The sequence below is a fragment of the Heliangelus exortis genome, chromosome 3 (assembly GCF_036169615.1).
Source record: "Heliangelus exortis chromosome 3, bHelExo1.hap1, whole genome shotgun sequence".
Lineage (NCBI taxonomy): Eukaryota > Metazoa > Chordata > Aves > Apodiformes > Trochilidae > Heliangelus > Heliangelus exortis.
The window spans coordinates 34,592,939-34,618,071 of record NC_092424.1 but is presented as its reverse complement, the minus strand read 5'-3'; the positions used below and the strand labels follow the sequence as shown (position 1 = coordinate 34,618,071).

At 40.6% G+C, this 25,133-nt stretch overlaps 1 protein-coding gene across 3 annotated transcripts; it reads right to left on the bottom strand.

The window, feature by feature from the left end:
• Positions 1-199: 199 nt before the first annotated feature.
• Positions 200-25,133, bottom strand: B3GNT2 (UDP-GlcNAc:betaGal beta-1,3-N-acetylglucosaminyltransferase 2). Of its 3 annotated transcripts, XM_071740110.1 has the most exons (3): positions 24,589-25,132; positions 24,075-24,183; positions 200-2,667 (listed from the first exon to the last, which is right to left on the bottom strand). In XM_071740110.1, the coding sequence occupies exon 3, from the start codon at positions 2,656-2,658 to the stop codon at positions 1,465-1,467; it is 1,194 nt and encodes a 397-aa protein (XP_071596211.1). In that variant the 5' UTR covers positions 2,659-2,667; positions 24,075-24,183; positions 24,589-25,132; the 3' UTR covers positions 200-1,464. The 3 variants fall into 3 exon arrangements, with proteins under 3 accessions (XP_071596211.1, XP_071596213.1, XP_071596212.1); XM_071740112.1 differs by lacking the exon at positions 24,075-24,183 and having other exon boundaries at positions 24,589-25,133; XM_071740111.1 differs by lacking the exons at positions 24,075-24,183; positions 24,589-25,132 and adding an exon at positions 22,889-23,047.

The window sequence follows — 25,133 nt, the reverse complement described above, 5'->3', positions numbered from 1 at the left end:
CTTAATGTTCCCTTGCTTTTGCCCGAGTTGTCCATCTATTACACCTTCCAACAAATCTGTGAGAACATTTTGCTGACAGCCTGCTGCATATGCATGAGGGGCTGAACTTCAGGAACGCGTTGTTACCAAACGCCAAGCGGCAGAACACAGCTGCCCTGCAGGTCAACACCGAGTGTCAGATCAAGCATTACAAGAAATATTCAAATCACATTTTATTTTTCAAATTCAAAAATAACAATTAGCTTTATTTAACATGTTACACATCTCACAGATTTAAAATACCATGCTCTATTTAAATATCTGAGTGACAACACTATACAAATAAAATGTTACACAAAATATATTTAAGAAAATGTTTTGGTCTTCAATCTGAACAATAAATAGACAGGCACTTCTACATATACAAAGGAAGCAACCACTATTTAGAATAACTCTTATAAGCAAGATGTGGAAATACAGAAGAGGATCTTGAGTTTTGAGAACATGTTTAACTCTACATGAGGCATCATGCAACTTCAAAGTGTGTTTCAAGATTTGAAACTCTTAGGATCTGCACAATTCTAGATTTGCTACTGCTTGATAGGAGAGCCAAACCATGCTCTCGTAAGCAATGTGCAATTTCAGTTATTTGCATCAAATTAAGCTACCTGATCACATTTAGTGCCAAAACAAAAAACAAGGACTGACCAGAGTAGCTTTTCACATAAACAACATGAGCAACAAAGTCAGCTTTACCCCACACAAGCCTGGTTTTAAGGGGCAGACCTAACTAAACCTACTGCCCAGCCCCAAACAAAATTTCTTCTTTCTCCTTATATATTCAGCTCTTTTATGCAATGTTTCAAGGAGCACTATGGGTTGTTTTTTTTCCTTTTTTTTGTTTTTTTTGGGTAAAAAAAAAAGCATCTAGTTAATAAAAGGGTAAATCCTTTAGACATAGGCACGCTTTGCACAAAAGAGGGGGGTAAAATACTGTTCCAGGGTGCAAAAAACCTGAAAACTATAAATTAAATAATTCAATAAAGTCTTACGAGAGTGTTTCATAGAGTAGAACTACATTCCTCCAATTTGTGAATTTTCAATTTACAGTGGTTTCCACACACAAACACTACTCAAGGAAAAAAATTTATCTTCCACCATCACAATTAATGAAAGATGCATTGTAGTAGGTAATCCCTGTTTCCAATACAGCTAACCCGTCACTGACAGCTAGTTACATACTTGAAGTCCTTTGTAAAATTAAGACAAATATTGAAACATAATGACCACCAGAGCAGTGGAAAAGTCAGGACCAAGTCTTCAAGCCATCCCCTCAAATTTTACTATTATTCTCATTTTCAGAAGTATGGAAAAAAAAGTTTCCAGATAAAATTAAACTGTTAAACAGAGCTTCAATGGTCCACCCAGAAAGTCAGACCCCAACTTGGAAGCTTATTTTGACTTATGACATTTATGCACATTACTTCAACAACTTAAGTGTGGATCTTGCAAGCGTGTCCAAATCTTAATCATTTCTTGAGGTTTTCTACTGTGTACTAACATTAAGTTTGTGTAGGAACATATGTTATTTCTGTATTTCTCTTCGATGTCAAACGTTTTGAAGCCTTTGTGTTTTTCCGGAGCAAGCCCAAGCTTCTGAAGGCACATTCCAGTATAAACATCATCAATAGGGTAAAGGAGTACCTGGTCTGATGCATTGTTCAGTCTTAATGCCAGATCACCAGAGTACAGAAACCCACCACCCCCTGCATATGGAGGATACGAACCTTCATAAACACTTTCTGGGATGTAGTACTTCAATTTTTTTTCTCTATGAGGTCCAGCATCTTTGATCACGTCACCTATAAATAAGTCTTTGGCTTTTTCCTTTGATAAGCTCTTCAAGTAATCCAGGATCTGATTGGTATTCACAAAAACATCATCATCCCCCTTAAAAATAAACTGGACATCTGCACAACTGCTGCTGACCCACTTGAGAAACAGCACCTCTTTCAGAGTTAAGTTGAAGAAAGTGTCTCGGTAGTTCCAGAGGAGAATGTCTTGGTGGGTTTCACTCTCAAATTTTATCATGCCTGAAAGATCAGGGAAATTATCCTCTGGTGGGGTCTGTCCAAGTAAGAAGACCCTTTTGACTGTCACATCCCCTGATTGTATTTCCTTCCCCCAGGATTCCCTAATTGCTTGCCTTCTATCAAAATGGGGTGTAAGTGACTTAATAGCCAGCAGCAGAAATGGTTTATGTTTGCACTTGTTTGGCTGATCCATTAATAAAGAGTAATTTCTACATCTCAAATAAAGAAGAAAGTCTTTGAATCTGTCTGGCAAGGTCGCAAAGTCACTAACCTCTGAATGTACCCATGGGTCAGGATCACAGGAACTGAGAACACTTGAGTTAGAAACCAAGTTCTCTTCCACAGTCATATTGGAAAGCAAGGTCAGAATAGGGTTGTACAGCAGCTCAAGTTTCTGTTGCTGTCTGTTCCAATAAGCTTTGTGAGGAGTGTATTTTCTCCAGAATTTGCTGCGTGGTATAATAACACGGCCTTTCGCATTCTTCTCTTGGCTGCTGCTTTTTGAGACTTCCACAATCACATAAATAAAAATGTTTACCATCATCAGAATTCCCAGCAGTTTTAATCTTCTGCGTCCAACACTCATTTCTCATATCTGAAAAGAGAAATAAAAGGGCAGATCTTTAGCATTCTCCCTATCGAGTTCTTCATCTCATAAAAATGCAGACTAAGAATGTGCAAGTCAGTAGCCTAAAACCAGAGGTTTGCTAAATGCCCAAAAAAGCAAAAACTAATCTAATACACACACTCCTATAGCTAGTAGGGGTTTGGGATTTCATCAGCAAAAAAGAAGCTGGTAGGAAGGTGCAATTTCCATTTGCTACTTAGGAATTTTACATAGCATTTCACAGCACGTTGGAATTAGCCAGCAGTTCTTGCTCCTCATTTAAGCCTCCTTCAAACACTTGACTGTATAACAACTGGAATCTTAGCTCTCAGCCTGGCAAAGGCAGGCAGAGAAAATTTTTTTCTACCAGTAAGGTGAGCTTAAGGTTATAGAATAAATGGCTATACAAAAAGGTCAGTTATTTTTAAGTTGTTTCAAGCTTTTAAACTAGGCAGAGCTTAATTTTAAAGCATACAATTAATTTCTGTCCATTTTACTCGTCTGTTCCTTGGGAGGGAGGATGACAACACTGGCCAGCTGCATTGCTGGTATTCACATCTTTGCAAACACAAGAGAACATGAATTTTGCTACTGGTTTTCGTTGTTGGCTTTTTTTTTTTGCCCCCAACTGGAGAAGAAAATGAGCAGCAGCAGAAGGTGAAGTGTAATTATTTCTAGGAAGGAAAAAGAAACTGAAGAGAAATCAAAAAAAGAGAGGCTTCCCATATTTGTAAGACCAGGAATAGTACATGTATCTCTCTCTCTGTTATGGGAAAGGTTATTCTCTCAGTTCTTACTGAGAGAAAATGGATCAGTCCCTCTTTCTTCCACAGCTGACAGAATGAAAGTTGTGAAGTACAAGCAGCAAAATGAAAACAGCATGTTCCACTGAACTATGGAGTACCAAACCACTTACTAGCCATGGAGGATACTAATGTCCAAGCTACACAAAATTTAGCAATCCATTCTAAATCAGGAAGTCAGACTAGAAAATAATTCAGAATCAAGAAAGCTAGTGAGACTACATTTAAGTCAGATACAGAATTCATTACTGAAGACGCTTTCATTTGACAAGAATACAAATGATTACTGGAAGCACAGAAAAACCTAATGAAATGAACGACTTGTAATAACTGTTAAAAAACAAGCTGTAAACATTGCCTCAGAGGTCCTAAAACTCACAGAGCAACAGCAGTCAGGAAGGTACACTTGAGAAGCACCACTTGTACTTGCTCTTTTTTTCCACTGTATTTCCATCCATCACCAGACACCCAAGGTAGACTGACCTTTGGTCTGTTCTGGTTTGACTAATCTTTTAGTTGTTTACTACTCAGCAATCTAAACACAAAAGTCAGTAAGAAAGAAGCAGGTAAATAATCACTGAACTTTTTTTCCTCAATCGATCCCTAGAGACTTCATCAAACCCAAAAGGGGGCTATTTGTGAATATAAATAAAGAGCTACTTCTAGAAACAATGGACTACTCAAAGAGAAAAATCCCTACTCTTCCTTCACTTGACTTCATGTACTTTCCACATGTTTATCTTTGTACACCCTCAGGCCAGATCTACTTTAGCAGCTTCCACTAAAAACAGATCATTACATGCTACTTTTCTTCAGTTCCCTTTCAGTACACATAAAAATACTGTCTTGTGTTTTGTACTATTCCACACTGTTCAGCACACACATCTGTGCTCACCTACCTGCTTCTTCCTCAGCACTTCTCAGCAGGACAACAAACAATGTGATATTTGACCTGTGATCCCAGGATTCCTGGGACACCAGGGTGAGAAGCTCCTCTCCAGAAAAAGCCAACATACACAGAACTGTCAAGAGCTCATCCAGGGCCTGATATTCAGCAGATGAAGCACCACACAGCTCACCTGTTCAAAACCCCAGCTACTCAACACCTCTGGTAAGTCATCTGAATGCTTGACATGAGATTGCTCTGAACATGAGACACCATTTGCAAAGACTTTATTTCAGCCACCTAACAAAATCTATCAAATCTCTTAATTCCTTAATTACAAGATCTTCCTTAATCTGTCTGTTTTTCACTTGTAGCCTTGCAGCTCCCTACACCAAACGAGAGACAAAAATCTCCACGAACTGTTAGGCCTGGCAGAACTTTCCATCAGGAAAAGTACCAATCTGTCAAGATGACAAATGGTTCCACCACACAAAGCACAGAAAATGCCATCAGTCCCACATGTAAATACTTCCAGTATAATTTCTGAGTCTCCTTTTTAAAAAGCTATCCAATATCGGTCAAAAAATTAATATTCTCAGAAAAAAAATAGGTAACAATTTATGTTCTATATCAATACAAGTAACAGTTTTGTAAGTTATAACATCCCACCTAAAATTTCTTTCATGGAAGCATTCTCTTCTGTAATCAAAAGCTATCTATGCAAGTTGTTTTCAAATTGTTAAAAATATATCTCATTAGGAATATCAAACCAAAACTAAGGGATAACAAGGAAATAAGAATCAGAACTGCTCTACTAAAAAAACTGCCCATTTTCTAAACTAGACAAATTCTATTAAACATGTTCACAGCATTATAGAGGTTACTGAACTAAAAGCAAATAATAAACAACCAGGGCTCAGAAAGGCTTTTGCTATGAACTGAAACAGAAGCCTCAATTTTGCAATTAATATGTATTAGCTTTAATCACTACACCTGAAGACAGAAATTGATAAAAGCATGCCAGTTCAGCAAATTCCTATCAAGTGAACTGGTTTCATCACAAAACACAGTACCACAGCCCTCACCACAATGGCAGACTAGGTGTTGCTAGTGGGGATTTTGGCCTTCTTGTTTTGTTTCAGGTTGTTTTGTTTTGTCTTTTTTAAGTAAACACAGACCGTGCCTCAAGGTAAATCCAATTTTTTTTTTTAATCCACTTTGCTGTCACTGCAGGGAATGACCAATGTGCCAGCACCACGGAGATTTTGTGTGCTGGGCAGCCTGCTAAAGAGCACAGCCTGAGACAGCACCCATTTCCTACTTACTGGTTTGTAACAGAGATCCAGACAGATCACAAGAACGTTCCCCTATTCCAGGAACAGCTTCTTCTAGCAGCATTAATATTACAAAAATTCCCAGCTGCCCCTTTGGCTGCTGAGAACAGGGAAACCAAAACCAAACTGAAAGACATCTGGTCCATATTTAAACTTATCTGATGATTTTTTACATGAGATTTGTTGAACAACTGAAATAAGCACTGTAAAACAATACTCTCTGAAAAAAATCCTGCTGCTTTAGGTGTTAAAAAAGAACAGGGCAAAGCAGAGCACAAAAAAAAATGCTACATGCTGGTAAAGAAAACTGCAGTACACAGAGAACAGCTCAGTAACAAAAAATATTGCAGAAATTTATTCTAACTTAGTGGATAAGAGAGCTACCTATGCTCAAGGGTGATCAGACACCCTGCTTTCCAAAGCCTGTTTTCAACTTCTCAGCTACACTGATACAAAGACCCTTTTAGCTATCATTTCAAGATTGTACAAATCACATTTCTGCTGATGCAACTTCTAGCTGCACAGTCATGTGTGAACATCACTGCATCCCTGAAGTCCATCTGTTCAAAACCTCTTGAAAACATCCACGTGGCTAGAAAAAGGGTTAATGTTAATTCATACCTGGAATAAACCAAGGTTCTGCTACAGACATGGTATTTGGAAAGACTGATTCTGCATAACTGAGGGAGGAAAAGGGAGGAGTTGCCCTCTTCAGTGCCAGTCCACTCTCACACTTCACTGCAGTCAAAATTAAGGTATTGACAGAAGGGAAAAGACTTGTGAAGCCACAAAAGCAGCACTGAGATCAAGAGATGAGTGGAAATGGCACGCCAGCAGAACTTGGCAAGAAAAACAGCTTCACTGTGAGGGCAGGCAGACATCAATAAAACAAGATGAACCACAGCAGAAAAAAAAAAAAAAAACCAACCAACAGGTATTACAAAGAAGCCATAAGCTTCAAGAAAATAGTCCCATCACTGAGAAAAGCTTTAAGTCCAAATAACATTAATACAAAATGGTGAAGAACTTCACACGTTGTTTTTCAACAGTATAATTTTATGCTTATCCTGTAAGGAACCTATTCAAAAGTCTGGAAGAGGTGGTATGGAATGAGAAACACAGAATCACTCTCCTGAGCTACAAGGAGATTCAATGAGGATCACTGAACCCAAGTCCTGAATACCTACAGGGCAATCTTAGAGTTAAACAACATATCCAGGACCATGTTCTTGAATACTGAGAACACTCACCTGTTCCAGGAATTAACTGTACAAGGCACTCTTTTCTGGAAACAGTAATTTACAGAAACATGGGCCATGATGGCCCTGACCAAATACAAGGCTACATTTGGAAGAGGCCAAGCTCAAGGCCAAAACCAAGAGTAAGTACATCTAACTAAGGGCACACGTGATACATCAGCTTGAATTTCTGATTAGCTCTGTTACAGCATTTGATTTTCTGTAATGACTTCACAAAATTAGTATTTGAAACATGTGACAACAGTTTTTTGGGTTGGTTGGTTTGGTTTTTTGTTTTGCTTTTGTTCTTTTTTTAACTGATGCTCACAAGGTTTTGCTATCCACAAAAAGGAGCCTAAACCTCTACTGATGTTTAGCTGTAGGGAGACAAAATGGCAAGAGGAAGAGGCAGATGTTGAAAAGAAGTGGCTAAAAAATAAAAGTATATTTAGAAGTTCAGAAAAAGCAATTCTTTCTAGGACAGAGGCAATGAAATGCAGTATATTATGACAGTACACTAACCAGTCTTCTAGAGCAAGATGTCAAAAATAAAAAAGACTCAGATTGGCAGTCACTGAGTACAGCCCCATATAATCATCCCAAAAAAAAGTAATTCTCAAGCCTTGGAACTTGCTTCAACATCCAGATTTTGCCAGCTGCTTGACACCACCCTGGACTGTGAGCAGTTTTTCTTTCCTGCAGTTTTTAAGCAAGGCACTGTTTCATTTGCGTTTTGAGATGCTACTATACATGGTAAAAACCTCCAAGGTAGGACAGGCAGGTGCTCTTTTAGATAGACCATTCAAAAAAACCAAAGGGCATTGATGAGTATGACAGCAAGGAGCAAACAGATAAATTTTGACTGTCAATCCTATCATGATTTTACCAATGAAGCAACAAAAAAAAAAAAACCTTCTTTCCTGAAAAGTCAAACCCTGTATCTAACTTACTACATTCTGCTTATATTCAACAAAACACACACTGAATGTTTAAAATACCAGAGGATTAACTGCTTGCTTACACATTAGCCAAGATATCTTAAGACAACTTCAGGAACAACACTTTCCTAAATGAGTAGAACATTCTTTTATTCCAGGTTTCTACTTAGCAACCTGATTATCAAAGAACAATATATTCATACACCAAATATTTATCATAGTTGTTGACTGTTACTAATGTTTAAGCTCCTATCCAGTGGAGCCTTCCACTAAGGAGGCCAAACTGTTACATATTGTAGCTTCTTTTGCAGCACTTTATACAACCTCAGTCTCTGCAGAGATGGATACCCCATTCCAAGCTACCCTGTGCAATTCATTAACAGCACACTGACAGCATGAAGCTGTAGAACAAGCCTTTAGAAGGGAGCTACAAAAGGAATAGCAACTGTTAACTCATGTGTCTTAATACTGATGGAAAAGTCATCTTCCCTGGTATTCAGTCCTGAAGCCCACGATAAATTATACAGAAACTGCTGATGAGTATTCAAGCTTAACACCTAAAAAGAAATGATTTGTTATCACAGGAGGGCTCCACCATTTCCCTTTCAAATAAAGTGCTAAATTTCTATAAAAACACCACTGGGCACGATGCAATGCAACACTGCTCAGCAAGGAACTTCAAAAGGAGTTTCAGGTCAGCAGGTAGGGAGGTTCACAAAGCACAACCCTGAAGAGTGCAAAGGTGCAAGCTTGCCTTCAAAAAGCAGCATAGCCTGCAGCAGCACCATGACCCCTGCTGCATTCCACTGCACAGCACAGGCATACCTACCAACTCTTCCAGCAGGATGAAGGCAAGGTAGTATTCCTGTTTATTACAGAAAGTCAGTTTCAGGGAGCAAAAGACAGGTAAGACAACATCCATTTTCAAGGTTAGGGTTCTACTTGAAAATTTTTAAAAGTTGTATTTTAAATTTTTTTTTTTTTTTAATTAAAAAATTTTTTCTACTTGAAAATTTTAAAGTTTAAATGGTGTTTCTAAATGTAACAAGCATCAATTTCTTCACTCCAAGCGTAGTAATTTGATATTAAAGCATTCTTAATGCTTTTATTCATTGCTCATGTCAAGTCTCAACACGAAAGCTCAACAGCAGGAGAAGTAAACTGTGACTACCAGCAAAGCAGTCTCAACAGCAGAATATCACATAGATTTACAACTAAGCAAACCACCCAAAGCAGAACTCCCTTAGAGCACCTCAAAAATTTAGTATTGACAGTTAACAACTCCCCTGAGAAAGTCACACCAGATAACCTAACGCAGAGACTACCTCAGATGATGCTCCTTCCCACATAGCATGCAGCTGCACAACCATTCTTGCACCAGCTAAGTGCTCTGCAAGAGAAGCAGCCATAGCAGCAAATCCACACTTCAAGGCACTAAACTAAACCTATGCACACTCGTGCAACCCCAGAACGAAGGAAAGAAAGATGTTTAACCAGACTACCTGCCTCAATCCTTGCCTCCTGCAGCGGTTCCAGGCACTGGATCCACAAGCAGCTGAACTGATATAGCCACCTGACCCTTCCTTTTTACGAAGACTTTCTCCTCCTCCCTTTCTGACTACAAGAACTTGGGCCCAGTCCCTCCCTCCCACTGGCTCTGGTGTTCTGCCAGGCCTCTCCGTAAACCACAACCCAGCAGAAAACTAACAATGACCAGAGATGCACACCAGATAAGCACCAGTGCAGCTACAGTGACAGCACACAGCAGAAAGATGGGGAGCAGACACATCTCCCCTCACAGGCAGGGATCACAACACACCAGGAACTAGGCCTTGGCTCTGGATCCATAATCTCTTGTACCTTCTAGCAACAAAGCTAGCTAGCATCACAGCAATGATAACATTATACTTTTACCCTGATACAAAGAGTCATGCAACACCAGTCTTTGAACAGATTACAGACACAAGGTGAAACTGCTTTTTCTCCTCCTTCAAGTCCCACAGAAGCCATGACCTTTAACTGCAAATACTTGTACCTCCTACTGAAGACAGGAGTTGTGCAGTGTTTTCTTAGTGGGCTGAGTAACCTGTCTGTACTACTTGACTGCCAAACCCAGGTTCATTTACTTATTGGGGCTGACAAAAGATAGAATCATAGAATTGGCTGGGTTGGAAGGGACCTCAGAGATCATCAAGTCCAACCCTTGATCCACTACCGCTGCAGTTACCAGACCATGGCACTGAGTGCCACATCCAGTCTCTTTTTAAAAACCTCCAGGGATGGAGAATCCACCACTTCCCTGGGCAGTCCATTCCAATGCTTGATCACCCCCTCAGTAAAGAAATTCTTTCTAATGTCCAACCTAAACCTCCCTCGGCACAACTTGAGACCGTGCCAAGATAAAATAATCCTTGCTATTACACCTGCTGCTCTACTGGTTAAAGACTAAACTATCAGGAATATGTCAAAACAAACCCAGTATTCAGGTTTTTAATAAATATTACCACCTCTTTCTCCCTTTGCAGAGACTGGTATCTAGATCTCACCATGTACCTTAATTTTGAAGCCTGATATCCCTTACAGCACTTGGTACATGCAGCACTAGCAACAGTGCATGAAGTTGCAACACTACGGTTCTGATTTTTTTATTTATTTTTTAAGCTACTGCTCTTACTACACACATCACAAGCCATATTCAGTCCCTCTAACCTCCTCTGAGATGCATCAGTTCTTCTAACACCTCAGTTCTGTCCAGTGAGTCAAAAGGAGATCCCTGGATTCACCAACAACAGTTTCAGAGCATGAACATGTTGTTAAGAGCCCCAGGCTGTTGTAACAAGTCTGTGCTATTTCCAGCTTTACAGAACTTGAATACTTTGTTTATTTTTCTAACTACACACAATCCTATCTCTTTTTCCCCTCAAAGAACTTTATACAAGTCCACTTTTACACAACAGTAATTAAGAACATCTTAAGAACTGGCAAATATTCAACAGATAGCAGGATTCTGCTCCTGGAGAAGCTCTGCGGTTACCACAGAGCCAGTCAATCTTTTCCCTGTTCTTCAAACACCACAGACAGCCTGAAACAATGTTCCAGTTGGAGGAAAGTTACCAAGGTAACAACACACTATCCAAAGCATCAAAGTGTGCAAGAAAGCTCAGAGTAGTTCATGTTTATTTTAACATTATTTTTAATTTATTGCATATACTTCTTTTGAGCCATCTTTCAGCATATCGTTTAGTTTTGGAAGAAATTCAACTCTCTCAATATTTTTACACCAGAAGACACCAGTGCAACATGGGCATGGAATTTCAAGGTCCAAGTAAGTAGCAAGGCTAGGAAGGATGTGTTTGGCTTTTTGGTTTTTTTTTTCCAAAAAATGCAGCCTAAGACAAAGAAATATAAAACCTCTGAAAAAAAGCCAATCTAACTTCATGTTCTGTTTCCCACTAGTTATGTTTAGCACATTTTGCTAAAAAAAAAAAAAAAAAAACACAACAAAAAAACCCCAACACAACAAAAAATAAAGCTTCAAACCCAGTAAGAAAGAAAAGCAAAACAAAAAACAAACAAACAAAACCAGCCAAAATAAGCAGAACAACAATGAAAAGCAGACACAAAAAACCCAACATCCAAAAAAACACTGGTACAGGAAAGCATTTCTCTAGTAAGGTATTAGAGGGCCAGGAACTGCCTTTGAACCAAGTTTAATTACTGTTATGGAACCTAATGTCACTTTGTCCAGTTCTTTGAATCTGTATTTTCAACTTTTATGAATTCCACTGGTGATTTATTCTGCAATTTGTCACATGGAAAGAACTTGGACTTGCTTGCTTTTGTATGACCAGACAAGAGGGGAGCCCTCAGAAAATAAAAATAACAAGAAAAAATTGCACTATTTCTCTATGTAGACTTGCCTTATCAGGTATGGACTGAACCTTTATCTGTCCTCTGTTCCTCTTTTGCCATGAGAAAAGTCCTAGTCATTTAATTTCCAGAACTATTTTGCAGTTCCAACTATCTTTGTCTTTTTTTCCACTCACTTCCATTAGGCAATTTTTGATATGGCATAAAATACAGTCATTTAATACCTAAAGCTCACAGGTTAAGTGTTTGTGAAGACTTTTTTAGAACTACACTATCAATGGGGCTCGGCATAAGGTGCAAGCCAGACAGTATACTCAGTCTCAGTATACATAAGGAGAATAACTCCAAAATAACCCCAAAGTTTGAACAAGAGCTCTTCCCCATCATCTCAACATATTCCTATTAGCTTAGAAAGCTTTCTCATTTGAAGCATCCCCACATGTAACTGGTTATTCAAGACCCTTATGGCAGGTACATAGTGCTGAGCTTTTGGCACTTCAGTTTTCAGGAAAGCCATCAGTTTGTGACCCGTACGAAGCTGGGTCTTCCCAATTCAGTTTCCAGCACCCATAAATTTTAACATTAAAATTATCACTAATGGATACTAACTTTGGGTGTTTAGTGTGAAGACTAACTAGACCAGAAGCTTCAATGTTCCTGATAATACACTTAAATAAATCAGTTACTCCCAGACCTGACCCTGTAGTTTAAGGGCATGAAGCATACACTGCACAGAATCATCCACAGTTCCATCAGTTCTGTGCTACATTTTTAAAAGTTACTTTGCTGATCTTACCCATGCCATTACTCCTTTCCCAGATTCTGCTCCTCTCTCAGTTCTGAGATGGACAGATGAACACAAGTAGTAAGATCCTCATCAATATTAAAACCAATCTGCAACTGCCCGTGTGAGAGAGGATTCTTAGTTGCCAATCTCCCAAGGGAACGAGCATTTTTGTGGCCATCTGCTCAATTCTCCCTTTGCCTGCAAGGTACTGCTTCCTTGTTACTCACCGTTTTCCACAACCCTTTAGCCCTGATCCATGCACAGATCTGCTTTACAAAGTAGCTTTACAGTAGGTATACAACAAACTCAGGCTTCCAGCAGCTCTGCTACTGGTTTATCTTGTAGGTTAGAAATTTAACTGGCACACTATCTTTTCAAGTCTGAAACAGGTACAGAAGGACTGAAGCTTCTTACATTAAAGAAAATTATGTCAAAACTTAAACTTGGAGCTATCTATCCTATCCATAATAAAGAAGCTCTAGCCCCTGCCCCTCCTTTTCTGACAGGCCCTTCATAGCCTTTTTCCTTCCATAGAGGGGTTTTCAAATATGCTCCCCTCTTGTTGCTTTTTCAGAAAGTTCCCTTTCCAATTACAAAAAAAAACTTCTGCAGCAGTAGCAATGCTGGAGCTACCTACAGACTTCAGGAAATAACTGCACCATTCATTCTCAATGCATCTGGCACATCACATTTGCAGTCACAGGGATAAGAGCTTAGGCCCAGCTTCTAAAAATATGCTGAAAAAACATATGTCTGTACACAGATGGGTGAAATAACATCCTTTGCAACTGAAATAGTGTTTAAAAAAGGAAAGATATACTGTTGCAACTTCCCCCACAAAAAATGTCTCAACCCAGGAGACACTTAATCCAGTATTCTACAGAAACTTTTTTTTTCTTTAGTGATTAATATACTGAAGTAAAAAAGGCTGATGTGAGAATATTACATGTTCATCAGCCCACTGGTGATTTAACTGGATTGGATAAAAACCTTTAAAATGTTGTAACGCTGCACTCACAAGGTTTGTTGTTTTCATCCTCAAAACAAAGTTCAGAAACCATTTTCACCAGCCTGAATTTTGCTATTATCTAAGGAAAATCTACAGTGAAAATGAAAGAACATGTTTCTATAGTCTGTATCTGAACACCTTCTTTTTCATTTACTCCTATAGGAGCTACCATATTATAAAGATGATATTCCAAGAAGCCTCTCTGAATACGTTTCCTACAGTGGATTGAATGCAGCAATGAAGGAACAGCCTCAAAAGCACATAAGGTTGTAATTCACATATCCATTCCATCTATTACTACATAAATAAAAATTATTTATACATATTAAAAGTTCATTAAGGTTATTATACAACCTATGAAACTTAGAAATGTAGGAAAACATAACTTCATGCTTTACATAATTTTAATTGCAGCAGTCCATAAAAACCATGGCATTTTCTCTAAATACAACCTAGAATTGTAACTCACAGCTCACTTTTGTGAACCACCACTGGCTTACAGAAGGTACTACTTGACCTACAGAAGAGGTACGTATCTTTTTCCACATGGGGTGAGTAGTGACTGCCATCTGGCACCATGTAAATACACCCAAAATAGCTTTGTTATGTTAGTTATACCACCTCATGTTTCCTATGATCCATAGAACAACTTCCAAATATTCTAGTCTAGTGCTTCCAGACAATCTGAGCAATTAATAGAGAAGGAAGGCACAGAGACAATAAAGTCATTATGCACCCCACACAAACCGTTTGAAGTTAAAGAACAACGCAAGACTCCACTTGCACCCTCTCAAACCTCATCCAAGTCATAACCACAATGACGTGGGGAAAACATGTTCCAACAAGGTTGCTCTTACAGCAAAAACCAGATTTGACTATACTCCTTTCCCCAGGTCTCACTAAGACTCCAAACCACGTGGATCAAGAGTCAGTCTTCTTTAGGCAAGAACACCATCCTACAAGCTTGCCAGGAGACAGCTGATCATTGAAGCTGACTCTCCCCTAGCTGCAAGTCAGACAGACCCTGCAGCTATCTGAAGGGATTTGCAAGCACTACAGACATTTAAATTTCTTCAACTACTACCACCTAATGTCAGCAGGGTTCTTCTCTGCAGTCTTGCTTCTCCAAGCATACAGATAGCTTGCATTTAAAAGGCACTGCTCTAAGCAGGTATGAAGAAACTCAAGAAGTTGTCAGAAGCTGCTACAAAAAGGTAAATGCCTCGTTAGAATCCAAAACTCTCTAATATCCTTCTTGACTGCTGTTCTGAGACTACTGACGTCAGCTTCTGACTGTGGTGAAAAGACCCAATCGTCCTTTCATTCACTACTGAATGGAAAAGTTCAGAATATCTGAATCCCAAAGCCTTCAGAGTACATTATACTCCTGCTGTGTTTCCTGTGACCATTTTGACTTAGTCCAGGTGCTTCCCTCCCTCTAGCTCCTCCAGTAGGAAAGAGAAGTTACCAGAATGACACGTTTTAAGGTCCTCTAGTGAAACTAATGACTGTGAAACAAAACTTTTCTTGACTTTATATTGCTTCTTCGGGATACTGCAGCAACATCCACAAAGCTTGCATCAAGTAATCTCTACAAAATAATTCATGGCAGTAAAAACTTATTTTTAACTTCATAAAGAGCAGTTTCTGTGAAATTCCTGCCTGACAGCATACTTACAGATAGAAGAGATACCACCAGATTTCCAGCATCTCAAACTGAACACTTCCAACCTTGAATCAAACTGATAAATCACAAAACCTTCAAGTGGAGAGTAATCAATTTTTTCATCCATTTTTAATTAGAAAGTCAGCTACCTGTTGTCACATACCAACTGGTAGACAATCCAGGGAAACCCAGACTGGACAACTCAGTGAGACTCAGACTGGACTCCTTCATAGAGAGAACCCAAGGTACAGTTAGATCCAGTCCTCCTGTCCCTCTCAGCTCAGGGGTAGATAACCTTTTCTAAGTGCCCCTTCCTAACTGCAGGGTTATCCCTCTCTTAGTTAATCTCTCTAAGCAACCCATTCAGCAAGAATAACCTCTGGAATTCTCTGCACGCTTCTCTAAGACTAAGACCATTGCCCAGGCTTACACAACTTCACTTAAAACTGGGTAAGGTTATAAAGCTTGTCAAGAAGCACACAACAATATTAATCTCAAGGCAATGAGTTGCAACTAGCAGAACTTATCACAGTAGTACTCTCAAAACAACAGGTGACGATCAGCAAAACCTTAGCAAAATTAGAAATATTACCCTTTTGTGCAGAGAATAAGGCTAAAAACAAGAAAGAGAGAAAGATGGAGAAGGAGAGAAAGAGATGATGAATGAGGGGACAGAAAAGATACCACCACCCTTGGATCCAGTGATGACCTCAGCATGACACTGTGGTCCTTGGATGGCAGGCAGGTATGCACTCAGCGTTTTAAATCTGCCTCTTGTACACTACCTGGCCCCACCTCTCCTGGGTGAGGCTCGGCATACTTGGCACAGACTCAGTGTTGGGCTCCAGAATGTTCTGGAAATGAGTTGGTGAGCATGGGGGTCCAGGTAGTTACTTGACCTCCCCCCATCAGGTTGACTGAGCAATGACCCTCTCCTCTGCACATGCTCCCTGTTCAGCAGCCTTACACAGGATTTTCACCAGAAGGTGCTTTGCCTCTTCAGGACCCCACTTGCTGAACTCTTGTTCCTTATCAAGTAAGGACAGTGTCCTGCTTATCAGGATGGCCACTGAATAAGGGGCTCCTCTTGGAAGAGTGGTATACAGGTGGCTTATCAAATGAGGACCCCACACGAGCACAACGTGAGGTATGTCAGGATGCCTGTTTTGAGACAGTAACTTCAGGACTCTACACCTGTAAATCACTCAGATCATCCCAATCCTCTGTATATTTTAAGTAATTATGGGTGTGTATCATAAAAGGTCAGGGTTTAATTAAAAAGATACTATTTTATACCTATTCAATGCAAACTAGACTGCTAAAATTAAATCCTTGAATAGGTTGAAAGAATGTTCAGTTCATGTTTGAATTGTCTCAAGCATTCCTATAGGAAGATCAAGGTATATGCAAGAAAAGCTATATGGTCATGATGAAAAGTTTTCCATATACTCAGCTCTGGGCTTAATGTCTGTTTAATGTCTATTCCAATTTCTCTATGAATATAAACACAAAGAGTTTGGCCATGATTTTCTACAGGGATAAAAAAGCAACAGAGCTCCACATGCACACTACATTTCCATAGGGCAAATAAAATCATGGCAGGGACCCTATAAATTAGTACCCTGTGCTTATAGTACCACTCCATACTGGCATACCTGCAGCCACACCAAGTATCTATGAAGGCGATCCTAACTGCATGTGCAAAGTAATTTGTGATAAAACATGTTTCTTTAAGAGTAAAAAGAGTCTGCAGTGTTTTGTTTGTTGGGTTTGTTTGGGTTTTTTTAGCAAACTTAGATTTCATGCTTGACAACTAAGGGCAAGATCTCATCTTCCTGTAAAAACCTGTTGATGTTAATACTTCAGTATTTGAAGGCCTACGGTAGTGACCTGTTTTTCCAGATCTAATAAACAAACAAACAAAAAAAAAACCCACGTGTCATTTTAAGGCCAGTTCAAGCTTTGGAATTATGGTATTGTGTAATTTGTTACGAATAACTCAGAGCTGCCAGTTTCTGATTTATGAACTTCAGATTTTATGTACCTCTGGGAAGGTTTCGGCTTGAAAGAATAGTAAATTATAAAGAAATAAAGAATCAAGACAAGAGTTTTAACTGAATGGCAGCAGAGAAATAGTTCTTGGCAGAGAATTGTCATTCATCACATCCATTACAAGTCAGGAGGTAAAGTTCCACGTCACTTTTGAAGTTTCAGTCATGACTAACACATTCCTGTAATTCATTCCTTCCCCCATAAACTGCACAGCCCCATCCCACCATTGCACTGGGCTGACTTTGTTCAGGAGACCTAAGGAGGATGATAGAGAACCTAAGCCATAAAGCAGCAATTAGTTTTCAGCTGGGTCACCTCAGTAGATGTGCTGCTCAAACAGTAGCAGTGCAGACGAGACAAGATTTACAAAGCCAAGACCACGGCAGATGCCACTTTCTATCAGCGTAAGCTCTCCCATACCAGCAAACTGTGGTCTGACACTACCCATCCCATTCCCACCTTTATCCACAGAGCTCCAACTGGCAGGGCCAGACAACCACAAGCACTAGTCCACCAGAAGCAGCTAGCCCTTGGGCAACCTCAGCTGTAACAAGGCACACCCTGGGATTTGAATTTCTCTAACCCTTTTGGTAATCCAGTCAGCGGGTTAACTATTGAACTGGGATGACCCACCACTCCCACACTACTCCTACTGTGGTCTGCTTATTTCAGTATTATCTTACCAGACTGCTATTTTCCTGTAACTAGCAAAAAGCTGAGGAAGTGGATAATGAACTGCTTTCCTCCCAGACACTTAGCACATGGATCAACACTAACTCTGGCGGGTAAAAAACGAAGAACGGGTAACAGGTTGAAAGCATTAGCTGGGTTTGCAATGGACATTTAGAAATTCAAAGCCTGGTGGAGAGGCACTGGTTTTTTTATTTTTAAGGTGTATATGAAGTAAAAAAGGTGATTTAGTATACCTATTCAAGATGCTGGCAACAGTAACTTCCACTTAACAAAGAATTCATCTCCTCCTGGCATCTCTTCCAGCTTTATCTTAAAACCAGTGATTACTACTCTGTTAACCATATTCCAACCACCTTCATGTCTGCATAAAGAGCATTCACCATCCAGTCAATGCATTAAACCATCCCTTTCAGCACCATACTTCAAGTCATCAAATTTTACCTTTGCTTTGACTTCTTGGCCATCTTAGACTGTCAGACATAAGCCACACTACTACAAAGTATGTTTCAAAAGTAAGGACACTACGACTTGATACATTTGATGAGGTTACTGCCCCCAGTGACCACCCCATTTTGGGTTAAAAGTAAAAAGACACTGGTTTTCAATTTGATTTTCACAAGATGCCTCCTTCACAGGCAGTGGCTGGGTGATGGGATATACAGCTAGGATGATCACTTTCCTGGTCATCTCAAGTCATATTTCCCTGCAAGTGCTATGCAGTGAGTCAACCAAAAGCCACTTCAAACCAAACAGATACTGTGACTATTCAAGTCAGAATTGAGACATGGCTCTGGTTTTACAATACTGAACCAAATGAAAAGTTTAAGAACACAAAGCCTATATTTTAAAATGCAAATACATGAAAAAAAAATTCATTTTTAATTACTTTATGGTAATTAACAAGTAAAGGGGGAAAAAAACCAGGTTTCATCTTTCTGAAGAATTCATTTGAAGTTCAGAAAACCAGTGGAGTTGTAAGCAGGGAAATTAAGTTTTGCTCCTTCAAACTTGTAAAATGGAAGAACAGATCTCACTCCAGCTTACAAAGTTTAAGAAAAAACTTCCCCAGCAGCTGAAGATAAATTTAAGTATCAGGAGGATTTTGCAAAAGATTTGTAAGCAAGTTAAACAGCTAGCTCCCATTTTTGTTAATGACAGATAAGCACCTAACCCGATTAGAGATCTCTAAATCCAAGCAAGAGCCTCTTCCATACCTGTTACTTGCACACCAATGCAAAGCAGGAGTTAGGAGGAGTTTGAATAATCCAGGAATGGTTTGAGTAGTCAACTTTGAGCCATTATGCATGTCTTTCAACTTTTTATTCAAAAGCAAATCAACAGCAAGTTTGCAATAGCACACTCCACCTTAAAGACAACATTCCATTACCATCTTCTAACACCCAAATTTTCAGACTTTAAAATATCATTTCTCAAATAAGATGAAACAGCACTAAATTCAGGGTCAAGTCTGATGTTCAGCCACGCCACTCCTTAAACTGAGTTTAAAAAAATCCCACCCTTCCCAAATCCATGAATTCCCCTATTTGTACAGCTTGCTGAATTATATTACGTATTACCCCAAAGCCAAGCAAACAGCAAGGCTATTTCTCAACCCTTTTGGTTCCTCAACACAGCTCAAAACACAGCTGCACAAACAGCTACACCAGCACAGCAGACTGGGGGCTGCTGTACCTCCAAACTGCAGCAGCCCACAGAAGGATGCTCTGAGCAGGAAACCCAGTGCTGGAGCACTGGCAGGTACCCCACAGGCACACACACCTTGGCAGGGCACAAAAAAAATACCACACTGCTACTGTACACGTCATACAACTATGCACATCCTCTGGTGGTTCATAAACCATGCAGAATGAATGTTTTACAGAAAAGTAATATAATTAGGCATGCACAGCCTCTTCCCCCCCCCACCCCCCCCAGATACCAAGATTTCTTGCTCATTTGATTTAGATAGCTGACTTACAAATTGTGGTATAATTGATTCACTCTCAAGAGCAACTCTTCTGTAAGTTTACAATGAAGCAGATGCTTAATTTAGAAGTTATTTACAAAGATGAGCAAAAAACTAGTTCCAAGTTAAATGATTTTCAACTCTTACTATTGTGTTTCTCTCAAACAACACAGCTTTCTTAACCAACTGCTGATGAAATTGTTTCATCAATTCTCCCTTTAAAAATCTCTGCACCACACCCATCACACACTGAGATTCTTTTCCTTATTTAAATGCTAATTGCTTCTCATGAGACATCAATTCAATTATTCTTTTGCAGAGTTCATCACAAGATGTTTTAATGATCCAGCCTTCTTGCTGGGTTTTACATGATATGGAGACTTGGGGAGATTTACTTACTCTTCTTTCAAGTCCTGAAAAGATCCAATGAATCAGTGAAAAGATATAAGAGAAATGCAGGATCAAGCTCAAGATACCTCTCAGTTCTTCCTGTGTAAAAAGCAAAACCTGCCTGAACAGATCAGGAATACTCCCCAACTTTCTGCTTGTGACTTGTTCGTTCTCTACTAAAATAATGGGAAGAGACTGTATTTCACTTTATCATCAACTTTTTCTTGGTTATTTTTTGCTGATTTTTAAGCACATAAGGATTGTGCAATGCAGCTGTTAAGTAGCAGCAGACTGATGAAAACATCTATGTATTTGTGGGTCAAAACATGGCCTAACAGAACGATTACATTAGTAATTTTTGTGAACTGCACTCACAGGCATAAAAATCTCTAAGCCACATGAGGCATTTGCCTGAATATAGCCCAGGACAAACCAGAAACATTATGTGCTAACTCATCCAGTGATTTCTCATGCACACAGCCATAATGACTTCCTAAACTAATTCTTAACACTTTGGTTAAAAATGCTATTTTACAAACAATCACTAGGGATTAAAATTGGGTATGTCAGAAAAATATTATAAAAATTTAAGTCTGAAAAGCAAACAGATACCTAGTTGCTTAAAAATTAGTTATGCACTACTGCATAGTAATACAAAATACAATATATAGGCATACTAGGGAAAAAACCCTCAGACCTACAGCCTCTGAAAGATGGTTTAACTCTTTTGGAAGGCAATCAGTTCTAAAGGCCTTCCAGAAACATTAACATGAAAACCAGACACATTAAAAGGCTCATTTTTTTTAACTAAGCTTCATCTTCTTTCTGTATTCTGGGCTTTCTACAAAAAAAAAAAAAAACAACCAACAAAAAAGCCCAAAACACTAAGTAAAACAGATTAAGACCTTGTTAAGGCCACAGTAAGAAAACTCTTGCCAACATCTTTCCCCTGCCCCCTCTTCTGCCTACTCTTGGCAAGTTTTAGAACTCTACAGTTTAATAAACTGCAAGAGTGTGGCCCATACCTAAGAGAAAGCTATAAGCCTCTACAATCCAAAGCGCAAATGGGTTTTTTCTTTCTAAAAAAGAATAAACTACTGGGATTTTTTACAGCAGGAAGCATAATTCAATCCAATAAAAAAAAAACACAGACACGGAACATCAACCCTCGATGCACTTCTGACAGATCCGCTCAGTCACTACCCATCAAAACCCACAAGGCTTGACAGCAAACAGAAAAAGCCCATCAAGTAACTAACTTTATGAAGCTTCACAAGCTGTCCCCTTTGAAGTAAAGATTTTACAAGATAATTTGACACATACCTATCAAAAATGAAGTCAGCTGCTGAAAGAGAACAAGTTACCAAAGAAGTTGGCTGCGGATTTTAATTGATACCGCTAAATCTTTTTCTTCTCCTTTAGTTAATTTGGCAAAATACAACACAGATTCCAGTCAAGTACACTTATCAACGAGAACCCACCCCTGTTTCTTGAATGTTATGATAATGACAATATTGGCTGTGGTAGGAGACATATGACTATGTCACATGTTTCAACACCATCAGCACTGATACAGACTTGTCTGTTTTACACCAGCATTTGCTCTCCTTCAAGTAAGTGGTTTAACACAGCCGACAGCAAAAATCAGTAGGAGAGCTTGTCTCTCTACTAGAATAGCTGCACCAGGTGGCAGTAAAATGACAATTGCTAAGGCCTTGGCATCCCCAGTCACCACGGAGGACCACTTCTCTGAAAGACTTCATTCTCCGAGGAGCCTGATGGGTTGCAAGATGAAGGCTCCGATCCTACTTTTTTGTTCCCTCCATATACACAGTAACTTATTCACACAGACAACTGCATATATTTGTCAGCACTGAAACCAAAACACTTCATCCACTTCCCATTTCTCATGCTAAGCCTTTCTGAGCAAGCTCTACTTTTATACTCATCTCAGCAGCATCTTTGTTACCCAGAAGTATTTAAAAAAAACTTTGGAGGATCTTACAGGAAACAGGAATAAAATTTTTGAGCACATTGTGTTCACTGGGAACAATCTCTAGGGAGATTAGTGAACTGTATCTGCTTTGACACATGGCATCAGATGGCTAGCTAGCACTCCCACTCATCTAAAACATGACCTTCAACACAAGTCCCCTCAGCAGAGTTACCTTGCTGCTGCACATCGTTTTCCTCGTCTATTTATAGTACATAAGAAACAAGCAAAACTCCAAGCAAAACCAGTTTGCAGAAGACAAAATTGCTCAAAGCAAATTGTAATTTTTGATCTCTTTAACCGGTGTGTCCATAGCTTCCTTACAGCCACACTCCAGTATTGGACATCTCAGGCAGAAAGTCAGGCATTCAGAGCAAGAAGCAAAGAGCTTACTTTAAGACAAAAGCTTTCCTTCTAACTATTTAACTATTTAAATACATAACACAAATATTTTGCATTTTAATTCCTGTCCACTACCAATACTGGTCTTTTAAGGAGCCTATTTCTTTTTCCAGTCGTTCACAGCACCAGGGAAAAAACCTTGGAAATTACATCTGCTGAAGGAGAAAAGCTGATCCTCCTACCTCCACGCATTTGGCAATAATTGGGAGCTATTCCAACACCTCCGGTGGTTCCAACAGGCATTAGGCTGGGTCACTGAGGTGACAAGGTAGCTGCTGCCAGCAGGCAGCTCCTCCGCTCCTCATCTGAACAAAGCACCGACTGTCCCACTCACCGGAGTGTCATCTGCTCCCCCATCCCCCCCCGCACACACCCCCCTCCGTGACAGCACGAAAATCTGACGCAAAAGCGGAACTGCAAAACGAACACGAATCCGCTTTTAAGCGCCTGTAAAACGGAGCTAAGCTCGAGGCTGTCGCTCTTCGGTGCGGAGCAGGAATAATTAACCAGAAATTTCCTCAAAGGAGAACGCTATAATCATGTTTCCTCAGCAACGTTCAGATTATGTATTTAGGGTGTCATTTAAGCATACGTCCTTCCACACCCAGAATAAACTTTTCTTTGCCCAAACTCGCTATGTCGAAACTTAATTATATTCAAAACAAAACAGAGAAGAAAGCAACGGAACCGAGTAAACTCTTGATTTGCAGTTACAACTAAACATCAGCGTTTAATGATCAACTCCAACAGCACTGTGTATTTCGGGAGGTCGAGCTAAAGGGTTACTCAAGTAACTTTCACCACAAATTTTTGCAGGATGACTAATGAATTGTGAGCTGCAGCTTGGCCACAAATCACAGAGTAACCTGAAGACCCTTCCCGATGGGGTACAGTATGTCTCAGGAAGTTTTTTTTTAAAAATTAAAAAAAAAAAAAAAAAAAAAAAAAAAAAAAAGAAAGCAGTATCTCTAGAAGGCACACCTACATTCAAGGCCAACTCTAGGGAAAAAAGCCACCTTCCCGCTTTCAGGCTCACCAAAGTCCACGCTTCGGAACCACCACCTCAGCACTCTACTGTAACAGCGAAATCCTAACGCTGCGCAGATATTAATGATTAACTATTAGCCGGCTAATAATGAGCACGAACTCTGCGTCTCTCCGCCACCACCCCGAAAAGAAAACCCGTGCCGTGCCCTCCCCTCTCTCCTCCAGCCAAGGAGAGGATTGCAGCAGCACCCAGCACTGCAGCAACCCCGCGTATCAGCTTTTCTCTGGGAAAAAAGCTCAGCGTTTCAGCATTAACTCCTCGTCCCCACGCTAAAAAAAATTAAAATGAAATAAAAAATAAAAAAGCGAGGATAAACATACGGTCATTGAACTGGAGCTGCGCTGGCCTAAGTTTCATCCATGCCAAGAGACTGCGCCTCTGCCTTCCTCTCACCGAGTTTGTTGCAACATGTGCCGGCTGCCGATGCTCCTGTGAGCCAGGGGAGAGATTTCGCCTCCGCGTTTTAACCCCACCCTTTCCACCGCCTGTCACCTCCCCCATCAGGGGAGGAGGGGTGGGAAGATTCAAAAAAAAAAAAAAAAAAAAAAAAAAAAAAAGCAACAAAAACCCAACCAGAAAAACAACCCCCCAAAATCTCGCATAAATATTTACGTTTCCGACCATTCGTCTCCGCCCCTCTCCCCCCCCCCCCCCTCCGCCATCAGTTGTCAGTACACAAATAAGGTAGGGGCTCCGGGAAGAAAAACCTTCCGATATGGAAAGAGGGACGAGGTAAAAATTAAGTTTAAAAATAACCATTCCCCTCCGCGTCCTTCTCCGAGCGCCGTGGAGGCGCTGGCGGGGGCGGCAGCCGAGCCCCCCTCCCGCACGTACCTTGCCAGGCTGCCGCAGGTCTCCGCCGGGGTTCTTCCTGCCGCCGCCTTCACATCCACCATGCTTTGGTCCGGCGGCGGGCTGCCTCCACGCGGTGGGGGTCCTTCCCTCCCGGCCCCTCCGGCGCCGGCCTGACGACCTACCACGGCCCCAGACGCCGGCGGGGCTCCATGCCCCCGTGCTTCGCCAGCCCCCGCAACGGGCGGGGACTCCGCACCTGAGGGCGATACCGGGGCGGCGCCGAGGAGGCCACGGAGGGCTCGTCTCTCCCGTCCCACCGCCTCCACACGGGACGGCGTTCGCCGGCGATCTCTCCTCAGGGTCGGCCGCGCCCGCCCCGGTGGAGCTGCGAGCCCGCGGCGGCCCCAGTAGGGCTGGGGGCGAGAGGAGAAGGGATGCGGGGAGGCGGTGGTCGGGAGGGGGGGAAGTGGGGGGGAAGGAGAGAGAGGTGAGAAAGAAAACCAACCCCAAACGCAGCGCTGGGCTCCAGCAGCCGGGGCGGGGGAGCTGGGCCAGGCCGGGTTGGGTTGGGTTGTTTTGGGTTG